Raw genomic sequence first — 16,581 nt, 5'->3', positions numbered from 1 at the left:
TCAGGGTATTTTCTTCTGTACATGCTCTATATCTTTTCAGAAGGTTTTTAGAGGAAGCAGTAAATTTGAGTTATTTTGATCTCTGCCTCCAAAATACAAAGGCACAGCAACTATGGTAGTGTTTGTATACCTCTTATAAGTGACACAAAATGCTTCTTTCTAGTTGCTGGATCAGCAGGTAAATTCAAACCAAGCTATTAGAACTAAACGTGGTCTGTCTCTGGTCAGACGCAAAGCTAGATTATGCCCAGGCAGTAAAAAGCTGTGGGTTTACTGTGGTAGGGTGTTTATGTGGGTTTCGGGGGGCAGAATTATCTCCAGTGGCCTAGCAGTAAATTTTTCACCAGAAAATATATATTTAATATTGGGGTCAGATAAATTGTTGCGTATAGATATAAGCAGGTATTTCTGTGCAGCTTTATCAAAGATTGGTGAAATTTGTAATGGCAAAGGAGGAAGTGTTGATTAGGTTAAATTTAGGGCTTGTGCTTTTCTGAGAAAAAACTAAATACGTTTGTGAGTGGTAAATAGTGGGTTTGCATAAGCATTCTTCCGTAGTAATTGAAAACTAGAAAGTGATTTTAAATAAAAGCAAGACTAGCCTTTAATTTTATGTAAGTTTGGCAACAGAGTAAAATCCACTGCTGAAAAATGTTTCTTGTTTTTATTCAGATAGATAATTAATAATAAAAAGATTAAAAAGTACCTGTTGGTACATCTTGGAACAAGATTGCTTCATTTCGATACCAGGTAACTAACTCCCTCGCACTGTTGTCTGATACAAGCAACCATGATGAATGAGTGCAAATTAAATAGATGCTGTGATAGGTCTTACTTCTTTACTTAAACTTAGCTATAATGAACTACTGCCAGTTAGCTGTTTTACCAAGAAGTCTGTATAATTTTCATCCTTTTCCAGTGCATTAGGCATTTGCTTATTTGCCATGCCTTACTCTGTAGGGAGGTGGCATGTTTGCGGCATGGGCTTGTGTTGATGGTTAGCAGGCTGGTGTTATAAATGACAGCATTTTAAATTCGGCAGCACTATCATCAGTCACCTTTAGGGAATAATTGAGCATAAATAACACTTTAATGAAAAATACTAACATTGAAGACACTTGAAGCCTTTCTAATTTTCAGTGGAGCACAAATATCAAGTATGGCCAGATAACTAAATAGTAATAGTGTATTATACCTGGTGCCTCTCATTCAGGTATCAGAAAATACTTCTTAAAAGTAAATTCTGGAAATCAGGAGCTGGCCAATGGACTTTGGCATTACCGGGGTAGTACAGGATGTGAACGGCGGGGTTAGGAAAAGTTATTCTCTGTAACCACCTCACGTTAGCTGGTGACCATGACATTTTGCTGTTGTCTCCCATTAGGAATGACTCAATGCTCAAGTCCTTCCCAAGCTGGATATCAGCTGAGTTACTAAGATCCTAAAGTGAATATTCTTACACAGAATATAAAAATATTAAAGATATTTTAAATGTGAGAAAAAAGCTTGACTGAAGCCGATACAAGTTTTAAGGGGCAGGGTAGTCCCACATCCCTTCCAGTCCCTGTAACACACCCTTTATTCCTCTTGGCTAGCGGCAACTTCTCAGGATCAACCTGACTTTACAATTCCTTTCAGTTTGAGGAGTTTCTCTGCTAGGGATGCTACCTCTGCTTGAGTCCTTGTGCTGTAGCTTTCACGTGCTTTGGGGGAAGAAACTAGCTAATGTTTTTAATCAATTCCATAGTCTGTTCTTGGAGCGTTAATCAAAATGTATCACTGGTTATAGAACTTCCTGTCTAGAATTCGTTTAACACAAAAGGAGTTTTTTGTTTATAATGAGAAGTGAGCTAATTGGGTGTTTGTTTTGGGTTCTGCTTTGTTGCTTGTTTCCTTGGGTATGAAAGCATAGATACTTGTGCAAACTTTTCCAGAATGTGGACGAGGGAGCAATGCTTCTGTAACACTTCAGCTATGAGAACAGCTTTGAGCAAAGTCCTGCACAATTTACTCATTTTACCTGTCCTCTCATTAGCAAAATGAATTACTTTTATTGAAAAAAGAAGTTGCTTGCACATGCATTTAAAAAAAAAAATAGTCCATAGAGTGCTTCATACTCAGTTTAGAAGATGGAACTAATAAATTGATGCTTTCTCATAGGCTGGTGATGGACCCCATCCAGAAATAACACACAACTAAGCTAACAGAGAACATTCCCATTGTAAAACTGGAGCACAAATAGCAAGCACAGCACCAAGAGATGACACAGAAACTTTCCAAATGGCAGAGGGAGAAGGCAGAAGTTGTGTCCTGAACTCCCTGTAGCTCCAGACCCATGAGTCGATGTCAGAATTGAAAAGGGGGTGAGGTGGGGGGTATTTTCCCCTCACGCTTTTCCAGACTGAGTACTTCAGGCTGTGCGCAGTCCACCTGGGCTTGGCATGAATCTTGCTCCCAGCACTAGACTTTGCAAGTGGCATCCTGATGTGTATCTGCACGATTAAAGTCTGGGTTCCTTCGTGCAAGGACAGGCTGCACACATTCTGGAAAGGAGAGGAATTAACAAATAAGCCACAGCTCTATAATGCGTACAGCAAGCCGTAACTTCTAATACGGTTCATATTTATGAGAAGCATGGCTCTTCCCATTTCATGGTTCAGCCTGCTCACACTTGGTCACACCAAGTAAAACCGGAGCAGGGCAGTATTTTAAATTAGACTGAGTTAATGGGACTTTTAACCTCTGAAACTTAACACTTCTTAACTCTGCTTTCACAGGTAAAGTGAGTTAAATCCCTAGCAGTAGCAGATTATATAGAATAACATTAGAAATTCCTGCTCGTAAGCAAGGAAAGTATCGTAACGTGAAACAAGGGTTTGTAACAACATTTAGTGCTGGTTTTCTGACTAGTTGTTCCCCATCTATCCGTTGCCTGCGTGGCCGGGTCCCGCTGAGCTGACACGAGGGCAGAGGGAAGGGAAGGTGAGGAGGCTGGAGGTGCTCAGGCCCTCGGCCGCCTAGTAGTTAATTTACTTATCTGTGCTTCATCAAGCCAGTTATGGCCCGAGCACAGAGAAGGGGCTTGGCGGAGCCCGAACTCTGCTAATAAAGAGTTCTGGGAGTTGAACAGCAGGAAAAGAAAGGAGGCAAACGGCAGAGGACGGGCTGGTGGCGGCTGCCCCTCAGGCACGGGAGGGCCCGCTCGCCTCTCCCGCAGCCGCTGGGCGACCGGCCGGCAACCGCGCCGGGGGAGCCGCAGCCCCGGCGCCGAGGGCCACGGCCGGGGCTGAGGGGGCCCGGCCTGAGGCGGGTGCCGCCCCGCCCGGCCCCTCAGGGCGGGGAGCGCCGTCCCCCTGCCGCCCGCCCCCGCCTTGTAGCGGCTGCTGCGCGCCGCGCCGCCTGAGCGCCGCTGCCCGCCATGGGCCGCCCCCTCGGCCCCTCGCCGCCGCCGCCGTAGCCCGCCGGGATGAGCCGCTGGCCGCAGTGCCAGCGCCACCCCAACGGCACCGAGCCCGGCGCCATGGGGCAGCGCGGCAACGGGACGGGGCGGGCGGCGGAGGGCTGCAGCACCGTCTCGGTGGCGTTCCCGCTGACCATGATGATCACGGGCATCGTGGGCAATGCCCTGGCCATGCTGCTGGTCTCCCGCAGCTACCGGGCGAAGGACAGCCGGAGGAAGCGGTCCTTCTTGCTGTGCATCGGCTCCCTGGCCCTCACCGACCTGCTGGGGCAGCTGCTGACCAGCCCCATCGTCATCTCCGTCTACCTGTCCAACCGCGCCTGGGATGCCGTGGACCCCTCGGGCCACCTCTGCGCCTTCTTCGGCTTCAGCATGACTGTCTTTGGCCTCTGCCCGCTCTTCATCGCCAGCGCCATGGCTGTGGAGAGGACGCTGGCCATCCGCGCACCCCACTGGTACGCCAGCCACATGAAGACGCGGGTGACGAAGGCGATGCTGCTCAGCATCTGGCTGGCCGTGCTGGCCTTTGCCCTGCTGCCCATCGCCGGCCTGGGCCGGTACACGCTGCAGTGGCCCGGCACGTGGTGCTTCATCAGCACCGCCGACAGCCGGCTCACCGGGAGCCTCTTCTTTGCCTCCACCTTCGCAATCCTGGGGCTCCTCTCCCTCGTGGTGACAGTGGCATGCAACCTGGCCACCATCAAGGCCTTGGTATCACGTTGTCGAACCAAAGCGACTGCGTCGCGCTCCAGCAAGCAATGGGGGCGAATCGCCATGGAGACACTGATCCAGCTCTTGGGGATCATGTGTGTCCTCTCAGCCTGTTGGTCACCGCTGCTGGTAGGTCACTTGCCGCCCGCCACGGGCTAACCTCAGGCGTCCGCCCTCCCTCTCGTCGGGCAGGAGGTGGGGGGGGGCACCAGCCATTCAGGTCCCTCACGGACAGCGTGGCCGTGGATGGCCCAGAGGGAAGAAAGCGGGGATGGGGACAGAGCCCATGGGATGTCAGGTGTGGGAAGCTGGCAGGAGAAAAGCTGGGGGAGGCCCGAGAGGGTAGCCAAAATGCGGCATGTTTGGAAAAATAAGACAAAGGAACTGAAGTCCAGAGGAAGGGCGTTGAGGAAAACAAGGGTCTTGCACAGAGGAGAAGGGCAGGATGCGAGGAGATCGTGGGTCTGAAAGCAGGGTGCTGAAGCCGGCAGCGCTCGTAACGCGGAGCCATAGGTACCAGGCAGCTTTGGAGGGGGCGGGAGCGGCTGGGCAGGAGCGGGCACCGGCAGCAGGGAGGACACACTGTGCCCCTGCCCGGCACTTTGTACCTGCTCGGCAGCGCCCTTGGGGTCTGAAGGTGACAGGACAAGGGGAACCTAAACTGCTTGTGCCTCGTTTAGAGGAACCTGTGAAGAAGTTTCTCAAGACCTTACTGTGGTGGAGCCCTGTGCTCGTGCCATTTATGATTTTTTATTTGCTCCTATCCTGTAGCAAAACTTACTTCAGTGCTTTATGAGAAAAGGCACGACTTGTGACTTTGAGAGTGCCTTCTGGTTTTCAGCAGATTGCTCGCTGTGTCTTACTTCAGGCAGCATTCTGGGCTTCTCGTTTCTGGTGTTCTAGATGACCCTTGCATTTCTTTCCACTATGTTGTTATTCCTCACTCATGCCCTTTCTTGTCAAACTGAGGCAAACCCCTCCTCGTGATTTAGCCTCAGTCCACGTCTCTTTCTGCCATGTGGGACAAGGGCACACCCGGGAGTCCAGTACCCCATGTACAAAGGCCAGCTTATTCAGAGGATAGTATGAGTTTTGAAAAGTTTCTGCTTGGGATTCATAAGCAGAAAAGGGCTGAAGTAGTGGTAATGTTGGAAGTTATGTGAAAGGTACTTTATGGCCGGAGGACTTTTCTTCCTTGTTGCACATCAAGAAGTTGAGCTCTTGTAAATGAGGCTGTGACAGAAGTAATGGCTGACAATGATAATGGTCGATGGGGATGAGGTAAAAATAGCAAACAATTTAATTTAGTAATGTTATCCTTGTAAATTAATTAAAATACCATCAAACCTCCAAAATAACCCCACCCCAAAATAAGTCAGAGGCTATAAGTTAACTTTCTAGAGATCATTAACAGCTTGTGACGGAAGTAAAATACGAAACCACACTGAAAACTTGGTGAGGGCAAAGAATAATGTTCTGCTCCTCAAACCCCAAGGAATGTTAGATCTGAGAAGTTAAACAGGAGGCTGCCCTGTCACTGTTTCTGTGTCACTGCACATGGATTGCCTGCAGTCCGGCGCCTTGGCTGGCCGTTAGCGTTGCTGTGGCACCTCTTGCTGCTGTGTGCCATTAATTCCAAAGGGGACATGCTAGGATTTCTTTATTTTACAGAAGTTAACTGTTGTATGCTCGTCCATAGTTAAACAGTTGAAAAATTTAACAGGCATTTATTAAATGAAGGCAGTGTGCTTGCCTTTCAGCCCTTGCTTTTGTAGCCTTTCTGTGGGACGTGGGTTCTGCCCTGCCCTCCGCAGCTGAGGACCCACGCTGCTGCCTCGACCAGCCGAGGGGCCATGGAGCTGTTGCACCTGAGGGTTCAAGCAGCCTTGTGGCATCAAGAGAAAATCCCCGAGATGAGGGACATTTTTTCCTCTTCTTTCAAAACCTGATTACTAAGAAAAATCAGCGGGGCTGCAGGGATTCCTCTTGGTGGTTTGCTTCCCATGGCATTTTTACAGATGTAACAGTCGGAAGTCAAACCAATACAGCTGCCCCTGCTCTGCTGAATGGATCTGTGGGAAGTGTTAATGGGATGAGTCAATGGAGCAAAGCCCAGGTCAGAGAGCCCATTGTAAACAACGCTGACACCTCCAGAAGACACTCGGGGAGCTGGTAAGAGAGAGCAGGGCCTCTCGGAGGTTTGGCCACGGAGGGTGAGCTGACTCCTCCTGGCAAGGAGCCTGACTCTCCGAGTCAAATGCAGGGCTAGCTGAAGAGAGAGTGGTTGGCAACTCTTTGTACCCATTTTACAATCGTGTGGAGGACTGCTGCCCCATGGGTGACGCAGCCCTCATCCGGAGTGAATTTGTAAACAGGTCACTGCCCTGTGCAGCAGCAACACTTGAAAGCATGTAACTTGTTCCGTGGAGTTCTGCAGCTTTTCTCTGTTGTCTCATTAGCGTATTCTCCAGCCTTTGTACGCTCAAAATTGAGTCACAACTACAGAATCGTTTTTATGCATACGCTTCAGCTTTTTCTGTACAACTGCAGAGTACGAATTCGGAATAAGAGGCCAGATTTTTGGAAGAGTGACCATGGAGTAATGCAATTATATTTTTAGTGAAAGCCAGGTTGTAGAACTTATTTAACCTATGGCTGCATCATTTAGCAGTTGTAAGAAATTTAGTTGAAACAGCAATCCAGGGACTTTCGAAGGAGATTTTAAAATAATATTTTTAAAGAAATCTGAGTTTTCTAACTAACGGAGTCTGACAACTGTTACTATTAAGTAAACAATGCCCTTTTGCACAGACAGTATTTTTAGACTTCATCTGTTGATGAAAATGACAAAATCAAATGTGATTTAACAGAAAAGTGAAACTTCTGATGATAGTTGCAGTGCTCTAAATGGCTTAATGAAGCATCCTGTCTTTTCTTGATTTATGCTGGATTTGGCAGAAGAGAGGAAGTGCACACATAAGGCAGGCATTGTCTCCTTTTGTTGTGCACTCAGGATCTTACTTGAATTCAGCATGGAGAACCTGGGGTAAAGCTCCACTTAAATAAGATACTGCTTTATCATAAGTGGTTTCCAGTTCACACTAATCTTTTTATTTTGGTGCTCAACTGTGGAGCATAATCATTGAACTAAATTGACAGCGGATTGAAATGAGTCTGAGGAGGACTGAGAAGAAGCTATTTCTTGGCTGCAGAGAAACACCAGTGCAGCACAAACTGCAGTTCTCGTAATAATTCTTTTTTTAGAGCTCCAGGCTACAAAATTATTCACTCACAGAGTTGTTTCAAGGCTATTTAAAGTCAAAATGCTCAGTTATTCTGCTGCTTTTCCTGTTAAAATACTTCTCCTTAACCCTCCTGTCAAACAGAGATCAAATATATTCTCTTCCACAGGCATTTTTATCAAAAATAGGTTATTTTGTAAAAATTTCAAATGTGCAAAAAGCATAGTTATGGAAAGCACTTAAAGGAGAAAAAAAGACAGTGGTATCACTGAGTTGCAAGGAAAAACCGGCTCCTTTTATGTGAGTCAGTCTTCCCACTAGTGCTCCGTTACCGTCTGAGGCTGGAATAGCCACCAGCTTCAAAACTGCCCCAGTGTACTGATGATTTCAGGTTGGCCAGAAGTCTGGATTTTGCTGGACTGTATTTGTCTAGATAAGGTCACAACCAAGTGGTGAAAATTAGACCAGGTTTGTTGGAATCCCACTAGACTTGGATGGGACCTTGTAAGGATTCCCTGCATTATTATCCTTCTGTAAACATGTTCTTATTAAAGTCCTCAGCCTTCTCCTGTAATTCTCCAAGAGGACTGCAGATTATTTCACGGTTGTGTATTTCTCAGAAGCGGAGAAGTGATTTGCTGGAGGTTGCTCTGCCAGTGAGTGTCCTGTGGGGTGGCAGATGAGCAAGCAGTGCTGCCATGCAGGGAGCAGCACGGCCTTGATGTGGAGCCAGCTCTGAGAAGCAGCTCTCCCCAGGACAGACCGATACCTCTGTGGTCCGTGCACACCAGGAGGTGTTGCATTGCCCTACCACAAAAGGGCTGCTAAGAAAGATAGATCATCAGGTGCCGTATACCATAGATCCTTTCTGGATTGCTGTCAATCTGATGGATGAGCAGCTGCAGCGAGGAGGTGAACCCAGGTTCAGGTGGCACAGATGCCAGACCTGCCCTCTGTAGCCTCATTGGCTAGGCTTGCCTTAGCTTTGCCTGCAACAGGCAGTACTTCTACTTGAAAAAAGAAATCCAGGTCCATGCTAGGCAGTGGGAAGCTCTCCTTCAGAGGTCCACAGGCAGGCTGTAATGGCAGCTGGCCTGCTTGAACTGAAGTCTTGCGTTCTGCCTCGGGTTCAGCAGAGGCAGCAGAAAAGGGTCCTAAAAATTTGATGAGGCAAAATTACAATTCTGATTTTAAAACAAGATGGTATATGGCCATAGGTACGGTTAAGTCATTACAAGAAGAAATTATATCCTTGCCGTTGTGGCTTTCCATGGTTCACTCACCACATCCACTGTTGTTTTTCATCGGGAGCATCCTCTGTTCCTTCTACATGTGACAGAATTACTTAAGCAACAGATTAGAGCTAATGGGAGAGGAGAAGCAGTGCAAGAGGCTAAATCCTCCTGTCTTTATGATACATAGCAAACATGTTTGGGGTTTTGGAAGCTATCTCAAGAAAAGGTTTTGCAGTCTGGGATCAGGAACTTCCCGTCAAGATTCTTACCCCGTGTTCCAGACCAGCTACTCAGCTCTTGCTTGGCTGGAAAACGTGCACCTTTAAGCACATCAGCTGTTTTGTTCTCCATCTTTTACTGCAGATAGCAGCAGTTTCCAACACAGTTTTTAAAAATAGAAAAAATATCTTTGGGAAAGTTCTTGTCTTTTTTTTCTTTTTTCTCCTAGCTACAATGTGAAGAGTTTAGAATGAACTTCCAATATGATAGTAAGCTGCCTGGGAGTCCCTGAGGTAACACAGGCTGCCCATGTGAAGTTAAGCTAGTGGCATTGTATCACCATGATGGTTGCTAGCTGGGGAGCCTGCGAAACGACCCTGAAAAGTTCTTGTGCACTACAGGCCAACTTTATTCAAAATACTGTAAAGATATCTCACAAAAGGCACCTTGTCTTTGGTTGTAAACTTGAAAACCAGAGCAGTGGAAGTTTAATGTTATTATAAAACTACATTCAGTGATAACAGTAAATATTTAATAACAGTTTTATCTAATAGAATAAAAACAATTATCAACTATATTACTATATGCATTGTGAACGAAATTTTTTATAGACATAAATTGCATAGTCCCATTGACTTTATTATGTTGTTCCTTTACCTTTGGCAATCTTTCTTTCAATTAATTTAGAAGACCAGTAAAGGCCATGATAAACAACCTCTAAGGCCATGATAAACAACCTCTAAGGATATCAAACAAATAAAATTTCCAGTAGAGCAATTGTTGGTCCAACAGATATTCCAGTAAAGGAATATTATGTAATAAAACCATAAATAAGCAGCAGTTGTCTGCTTGGGAAATTTATTTTATTAGCCTGATATTTTTGTAGCGCCATGAGTTCACTAACAGAAGAACAAGGCAGCAAGGTCTGCAAAACAAGGGTCACTGCAGAGCTCCCAAAGGAAGAGCTAGGAGAGCTGATCTGGGAGAAAGTAACCCGAGTGCTGGGAACAACAAATGTGGTGTTTCTGTTGGCTTGTAAGGTAGGCACAGCATATTTACACAACGCTGCTACTCTTCACAGCGTGGTAGTGCTGCAGTCCCCATCAGGAGGTGGGTTGTGCTGGTGGGCACAGGAGGCAGATGATGCGGGCAGCGTAGACTGAGCTGTGACAGTGACAGTATCCTCAGCAGCCAGAGGTGGCAGGGGAAGTATTAGGATTGTGGTTGTGTGGGTCTGGTGCACAAGTGGCTGTTTGGTGTGGTCTGGATCTGTATCTATCTGTATTTTTAAGAAGTTCTACCTATTTTCATTTTTATTTAAATTACATGTAGTAGATGGAATCCTTAACTTCTTCTATTTAAAGAAACAAAAACAATTCTACTTTGCTGCCCTGCCTTCCAGACTCATCTAAGTCTTTCCAAGGTCAACACATGGTTATTGATCTGGCACCCAGAATATCCCTTTGAATGGAAAAAACCTCCCCTGTATCCTCAGCTCCTGGTCACCCTTGCTCTGGCCCAGTTTATGGGGACAGCAGCAGTCCAGATGTGACCTTTCTGGGTGACACTCCATTCTGAAGACAGCCTTCGGTAGGAAAGCCTTGGCTGGGATTACTCGGCTTGTGTCGCTGCTGGTGCGGGTTGGCTCGGTTCTTTTGAAAAGCTGAAGTCAAGACGTTGGACAGGGCTGTGAGTAACTGACCGCGAGTCTCAGCCCTCGGGCTGCTCCCTGCATTTGCAGGGCTGGCGGCTGGTTTATTTAGTGTGTGCTACCCCTGACCTTTGCAAAGGCAGTGAATTAGGTGTGCATCAGAGCCATCATGTATAGGTATCTATAGAATCATAGAATCATTCAGGTTGGAAAAGACCTTTAAGGTCATCGATCTTCTTGACATATGCAGTGGACACATCAAAATGTGTGGACTTACTGCATCTCAATTCTGCAGGATTCCCAGACAGTAAATTCGGACAGTCAAGGTCTTCAGGTCATGCCCAGAAGAGATTTGCAAAGAAAAGAAGGACCCATCCGGGGGAGGTCAGGTGCTGGATAGCCCTGTCCTCAGAGTACAGTGCAGCACGCAGGCCCTTCCCTGGCTCCCCAAGTGTTGCGGCCCTTCATGCTGCCACGCTTCAGCCTGTGCCCAGCACGGGGGCCTGCTTGCAGCCTCCTGACGTACGTTATGAAGCATTATGAAGCACGCTCAGTCCTCACATCAGCTCTGCCTTTTCCTAAAGTGCCCAAGGGCTTCGTTGTGCATCACAGCCAGGTGTAAGCCCACAGGTATTTTCCCTGTTACACAGCTGCTACACACATTGTTGGCAGCAAGTTACATGGCAAGTGCCTGCTTGAAAGGCGTTCTGATCCCTGTGTTTACGGGCTGCTGGAAAAAACATTGCAATACAAAATCCAGTGTAGCTTATCTGTAGAGAAGCAACTAAGAGCCTCTGAAGTGTTGTATTTTTAAGCAGTTGTAGCTGGTACAGAAAGCTCAGGAGAAAACTTTAGACAACAGATACTGACTAAACTATGGAAAATTGTATCTATCTGACATCTTTCAAAATGTGATTCATATTTCCCATGATTCTATATTAGTGTATGAGAGCATCACAGCACCAGCTTTGCTGAGCTCTCTCAGCAGTTATTAAAAAAAAAACGAAACAAAACAAAACAAAAACAAACAAAAAAAAAAAACCACAAAGGAAAAAAAAGGGCTTCTCTCCAATTTTACCTGAACAAGCAGCAGCCTGATAAAAACCCCAGCACTTCTGCAGCTTGAGCACTCAACTGCAGATCCCAAGCTGGGTTCTTTTTCAGTCACAGGTTTTCTGTGCAGCCTGCAGCAGCCCTGGGCAGTGCCTTACCTTTCTAGTCTGTAACAGGGGCATAAAGGCGTCCTTGTGTTTCGAGGCTCATGGCATCAGTAGCTGTAAAGCAAGTTTATGACTTCATTTGGGAAATGAGGACGTACAAAGTATTCTTGAGCCGACTGAATCATTATAGTGCATTTTTCAGTTTCTAAGTCTTTTGAAGATTGTAAACCTTGTAGCAACCCGTAAGAAAAATGGATCCTCCCTGCCGCCTGTACCATACCAACAGCACATATCTCGCTGATGCTTTGAAATATGGGTGATAAAATTACCTTAAAGTACAGGTTTTGGGGTGAAAATATTAATCAAAGCTGCCTCCTCTTTGTCTTTTTCTGAATAAATGAGTGACTATTGCTGACCAGTGCTCATGTTCTGACGTGTGCCATCCACCCATGGCAGGACCCTCATAGCCCTAACTAGTGTTGTAAATCAAGATGCTGCCATGCCTGATGGCATTTAATCTTCAAAAAGATCAACCTGCATGTAGCTTTTGGCTCCCAGACTAGAGCTTGCTGATCTCTGCTGTGAAGTATGGGAGACATCAGTTCCAGAAACTTCTACATGTGTGAAACATTTTACAGTGGAAGTAGTGTCTCTGTCGTGCCAGTTTGGATGCTGTGGGAAGCAGATTCCTAAATATATCACTTGTTCAAGGGGAGCTGAACTGAGGGGGAAAGGAAGGAAATATCAGTCAGGTTGAAACAAGATGCAGTCTGTGGCTTTTGACAAGAGAATAAGATTATTTGTTTTCTGGTGACTTAAAATATTTTCTTGACTCCTAGCCCAAAACACCTTTGTTAAACCTTTTTTTTTATTTGGCTCAGTTTGCACACAGAATAGTTTACGTTAAAATCAAATTCTAAAATTTACAAGCTGTAGAATAAAACAGCTTTAAAAAAATGAAGATGTTTTTGTATCTGACATTCTTTTTTCTGACATTTACTGTTTGTAACATAATTTTGAATAGCTCTATACATCATGAGTTATTCAGCTGTTCCTTATAATTGTGATAATATGATAATGATAAAATGAGTGTCTTTAAGTCAGTTTTGCAAGCTCAGTGATTTCGCTTTCATCCAAGGCCATCTCGAACCTCTGGGATTTAGCACACAGCTTTCTGTTGTGTCTCAAGCAGGGAAGCAGCATGTGCTCCTTGTTTTAGCCTGAGTTCTATAACTAAATCTGACTGATAGCTGAAAGGTATCATGTTTATCACTCACGTTACATGCACACACAAACTGAGCTGCTCTCCCAGTGCTTGTTTGCTCTGATCACGGTTTGAATTGGATGGAGGAGGAAAAAAACTTCTTGACAGGATTTTGTCTTCAGGGATATTTGTATATAATGATATACAGATAACAGTCTCTTACCGTATATCACTTTTCCCTCCTAACTTCCCTTAGATAACAATGTTGAAGATGATCTTCAGCCACACATCGTTTGAACACTGCAAGGGGTTCTCCGATGAAGCCCAAAGCTCAGAACTGAACAAAGAATGCAATTTCTTCTTGACAGCTGTGCGTTTGGCCTCGCTAAACCAGATACTGGATCCCTGGGTTTACCTCCTACTCAGAAAGATCCTCCTCCAGAAGTTCTGCCAAGCAGCCAGTGCTGTCTCCAAGTGCTCCAACAATGAGTGGAAAGAGAGATCAATCACCTTGTCAGAGGAAATCCGACGGACAGCGGCATGAAGGAACAATGATCCTTTTGCATGGAAACTACTTTGGCCCACGAGTAGTTTTAAATCATACTGTGAATTGGGGTGTCTGTAACAGGTTAGCATCCGCATAAATGGCTGAAAATGGTAGCATTGAATGGACTTATAGTGCCAAATAATTATTTCTCTGATGTACCAAAAATTCTCAAATACAGAAGGAATTGATTTTGTTTCTACATTTTGCTGTTATTGCCATTTATAACTGAGCTGCAGAACGTAATGTTTTGTGTGCCTAAAATAGAGTTTGGAGGGACCTTTCTTATGTTAAGGTAGAAAAAATGGTTTTCCTATCAGGCGACACTTGGAATAGATTCAACAGATTGAATTACTGAAGAGACTTTCTCTTATGTATTTTTCAATACTAAGGTTATCTACTTCAGGAAGTCCTTCTTCCTCCTTTTTTTTCTGGAAGGATGAGGGGAGAAAGGGGCAAAAAAGGTACAAGAATTAAAGGAAGACAAAATTAGGAGAGTTTATCTGGATTTCAGTGGCTTAAAACTGAAAAGGTTGTGTAGTACCAATGATGGTACATCGTCCTCTTTTGAGAACTGAAGGTAGCACAAGTCTCATGACACATGGATTTGTCCTGATAAATACTTGTTCTGCGTGGATGCTAAAGGAAGTAATTGGCTGCCGAGGATGTAGCATTGCGACAAACAGCACGAGTGGGAAATGTATGATTATTTTTTTTAAATAGCAGCCTGTGAAATACCCAGGCATAATGAGAATTGCTGTTTGCAATGCACACTATAAAAGTACTTTGAGCAGATGGAGAGAATGATAAAAATGTTGTAAGAGACACTAAATGTTCTCCTTCTGTAGATTGATAGCAAAGGTTTACAAAGCTAAAAATACTATTCTCATATGAGTTGTTTAATTTGGAAATGCACGTGTCCAGGAATAAAATGAACATCAAATGATTTTTGATAGGGATGTCACTCAAGACTTCTTCTTTACTAAAAGGTCCTACAAAGTGGCCAGAATAGTACCCCAAAATAGTTTATTTCTTCTTTCCTCCAAAAAGACAAGTTTGAGAGAGATGGCAGCTTTGGGAATTTTTAAAATTGACTGGAAGACATGGGTAGAAGTGTGTGCATTAGTCAGATCTTTCCCCCAGGTAACTTGCATATTTTATTAGAAAACTGAGTTTTAATCCATTTGTGTCGCATTTGAAGGTATTTTTTAAAGGGGCTATATTTTTTCCTCATTTTCTTCACCCTTTTGTGGATTATAGCCTCTAATGTCTCCTGTTTCATGGCCTCTTAGGCAAAATTAGATGCAAATACAATAAAAGACAATAGATCATGTAGTTGTACATCATATACTATGTGCCATATAGTGTTGAATTCAGGGGCCTTAAAGGCAAATGTAATCCTGCATCTGCTGGGTATTTCTTGCCCAGAACCTTTATTTTTAATTTCTCTTCCTTTGTTTATAAAAGTAACTACTCAAAAAAGAAACTGGCTACTCACTTGTCTTGTTCTGCTACTGCATTGTCTATTTCCTTGTCTACATAGATCTAATTTTATCTGTGTGGCGTTCAAGTGCAACCTAAAAGCTACGTCTCACTTTAATTCAAGAGCTAGCCTAAAACCACAGAGGCACATTTTGTAAAGTACTGTCTTTCTCTGATCGGTACTCGTCATCTTCTTCAGTTTAGTGAAATAAATTCCTTTTTCAATTATGAGTAGATGGCACCCTTCAGGCTGCGGGAGCCCCCCCTGCTCAGAGCCGTGTGGTCCTGGCAGCCGCCACGGTGTGCCTGAGCTGGTGCTGAGTGTAACAACTGCACGTGCCTGCACATCGGTGGTGCTGCTAGCCCCGGTTCGCTTACTAAGCAGCACTTTGGGGAACACAGTGAAAAAAAATTGTACTCGTGCTCTTTGAAAAAGTGCCTTGTGGGATTCATACTTTTAAAAAAAATAATATTGTGAAATACAAAAAGCCTGGTGTTCTGTCCAGAGGATTCGTATTGTTCAGTTTATGTACATTAGCTTTTTAAAACAAACCCAGTCGCTTGTAAAATATGTCGGGATGACCTCAGCCATTCGACTGAATCATACTTTGTCAAGATATTTCTGAGCAGCAGCACTTTCGGAGCACACAGCTTATCTGGGATGCGAGGGGGATATGGAGGGAGAAGTTCTGTGAGGACGAGTGAATCAGTCCCCCCTTTTATCAGCTCTTTTGTAGCAGCAAGAGGGGAGGGCTGGTTTTTCCTGTACACAATCAATCAAATACGTGATAATGAGAGAATGGCTCAAACGTGACATCGCCTTAAGGTGGCAGCAGGAAGGGACCTTTGTTCACTTCTAGAGGAGACAAACATGGGCTTGTTCTTAAGTGTCAGGGATGCTTTCACTGTAGTTCACTTGATGTTACGCCATGCCTTTTTTTAGTGACACAGGACACTGCTTTTATATTTGGAAAAAGGCAGTTCTGTCCATCTTTGGGTACGGTAATAAGAAGAAGCTACTTTAAATATCAGAAAACGGGAAAGAATGTCTGCTTTTAATTTGTTTACAGAAAAGGAGTTTAAGCACTATTTGCCAGCCACAACTGCTGTAATGGGACATGGCTGGAGGAACGCACTTTCAAAAATTAATTCAAAGAGCTTAAGTGTAAATGAAAGCTTTTACTTCCCATTTATTTGATTGAGTGGGAAGGTGTATTTTTTGTTACATTTCTTTAAAGATGCCTCTCTGTGTTGTACTTCTGTCAAAGACATTATGGGAACTGCAGCGTATGGAAAAATGATTTTGAGATAATTGTTTGCCTTAAAAGATACCCTGTTTGTGTACCAAATCTGTGTGTGTTGTATCTGTCGGAATAAAAGTTTGGCAGAATAACCAATCTCCGTTCCCCTGATTAGTCTTGCCAGGGACACCATGCCACGATGGTTTCCAACAGCCTGTAGAGAGCTGCGGGTGGGAGCGTGGCCCCGGCACCCCTTGCTGAGCAGATCCCTCCCAGGGAGCGAAGCCACGGCGTGCTCACCCACCCTCCTCCCTGCTGCTGGTGCGCTGTGCCCAACAGCAGGAGGGGACGGAGGGTGGGCCATCCTAACATGTAAAGCATTATTTAGTAACGGGCCTTCCAATAAATGGTTAAGCGACCTTTGCAAAAGCA

At 44.8% G+C, this 16,581-nt stretch overlaps 1 protein-coding gene across 1 annotated transcript; it reads left to right on the top strand.

Moving 5' to 3' along the window:
* The first annotated feature begins 3,421 nt into the window (after positions 1–3,421).
* PTGER3 (prostaglandin E receptor 3) lies at positions 3,422–16,301 on the top strand. The gene is made up of 2 exons (XM_040611226.1): positions 3,422–4,300; positions 13,139–16,301. The coding sequence occupies exons 1-2, from the start codon at positions 3,467–3,469 to the stop codon at positions 13,424–13,426; spliced, it is 1,122 nt and encodes a 373-aa protein (XP_040467160.1). The 5' UTR covers positions 3,422–3,466; the 3' UTR covers positions 13,427–16,301.
* The last annotated feature ends 280 nt before the right edge of the window (positions 16,302–16,581 follow it).

The sequence above is a fragment of the Falco naumanni genome, chromosome 11 (genome assembly GCF_017639655.2).
Source record: "Falco naumanni isolate bFalNau1 chromosome 11, bFalNau1.pat, whole genome shotgun sequence".
NCBI classification, from domain to species: Eukaryota; Metazoa; Chordata; class Aves; order Falconiformes; family Falconidae; genus Falco; species Falco naumanni.
Note: the sequence above shows the minus strand (reverse complement) of the source record. Positions and strands in the feature narration are given on the sequence as shown.

What these genes read in the sequence shown, in the direction of transcription:
- PTGER3 (XM_040611226.1), top strand. Translation starts at nt 3,467, where the DNA reads ATGAGCCGCTGGCCGCAGTGCCAGCGCCACCCCAACGGCACCGAGCCC. An exon ending in CCTGTTGGTCACCGCTGCTG is followed by an intron (nt 4,301 to 13,138) that starts GTAGGTCACTTG and finishes AACTTCCCTTAG; the next exon opens with ATAACAATGTTGAAGATGAT.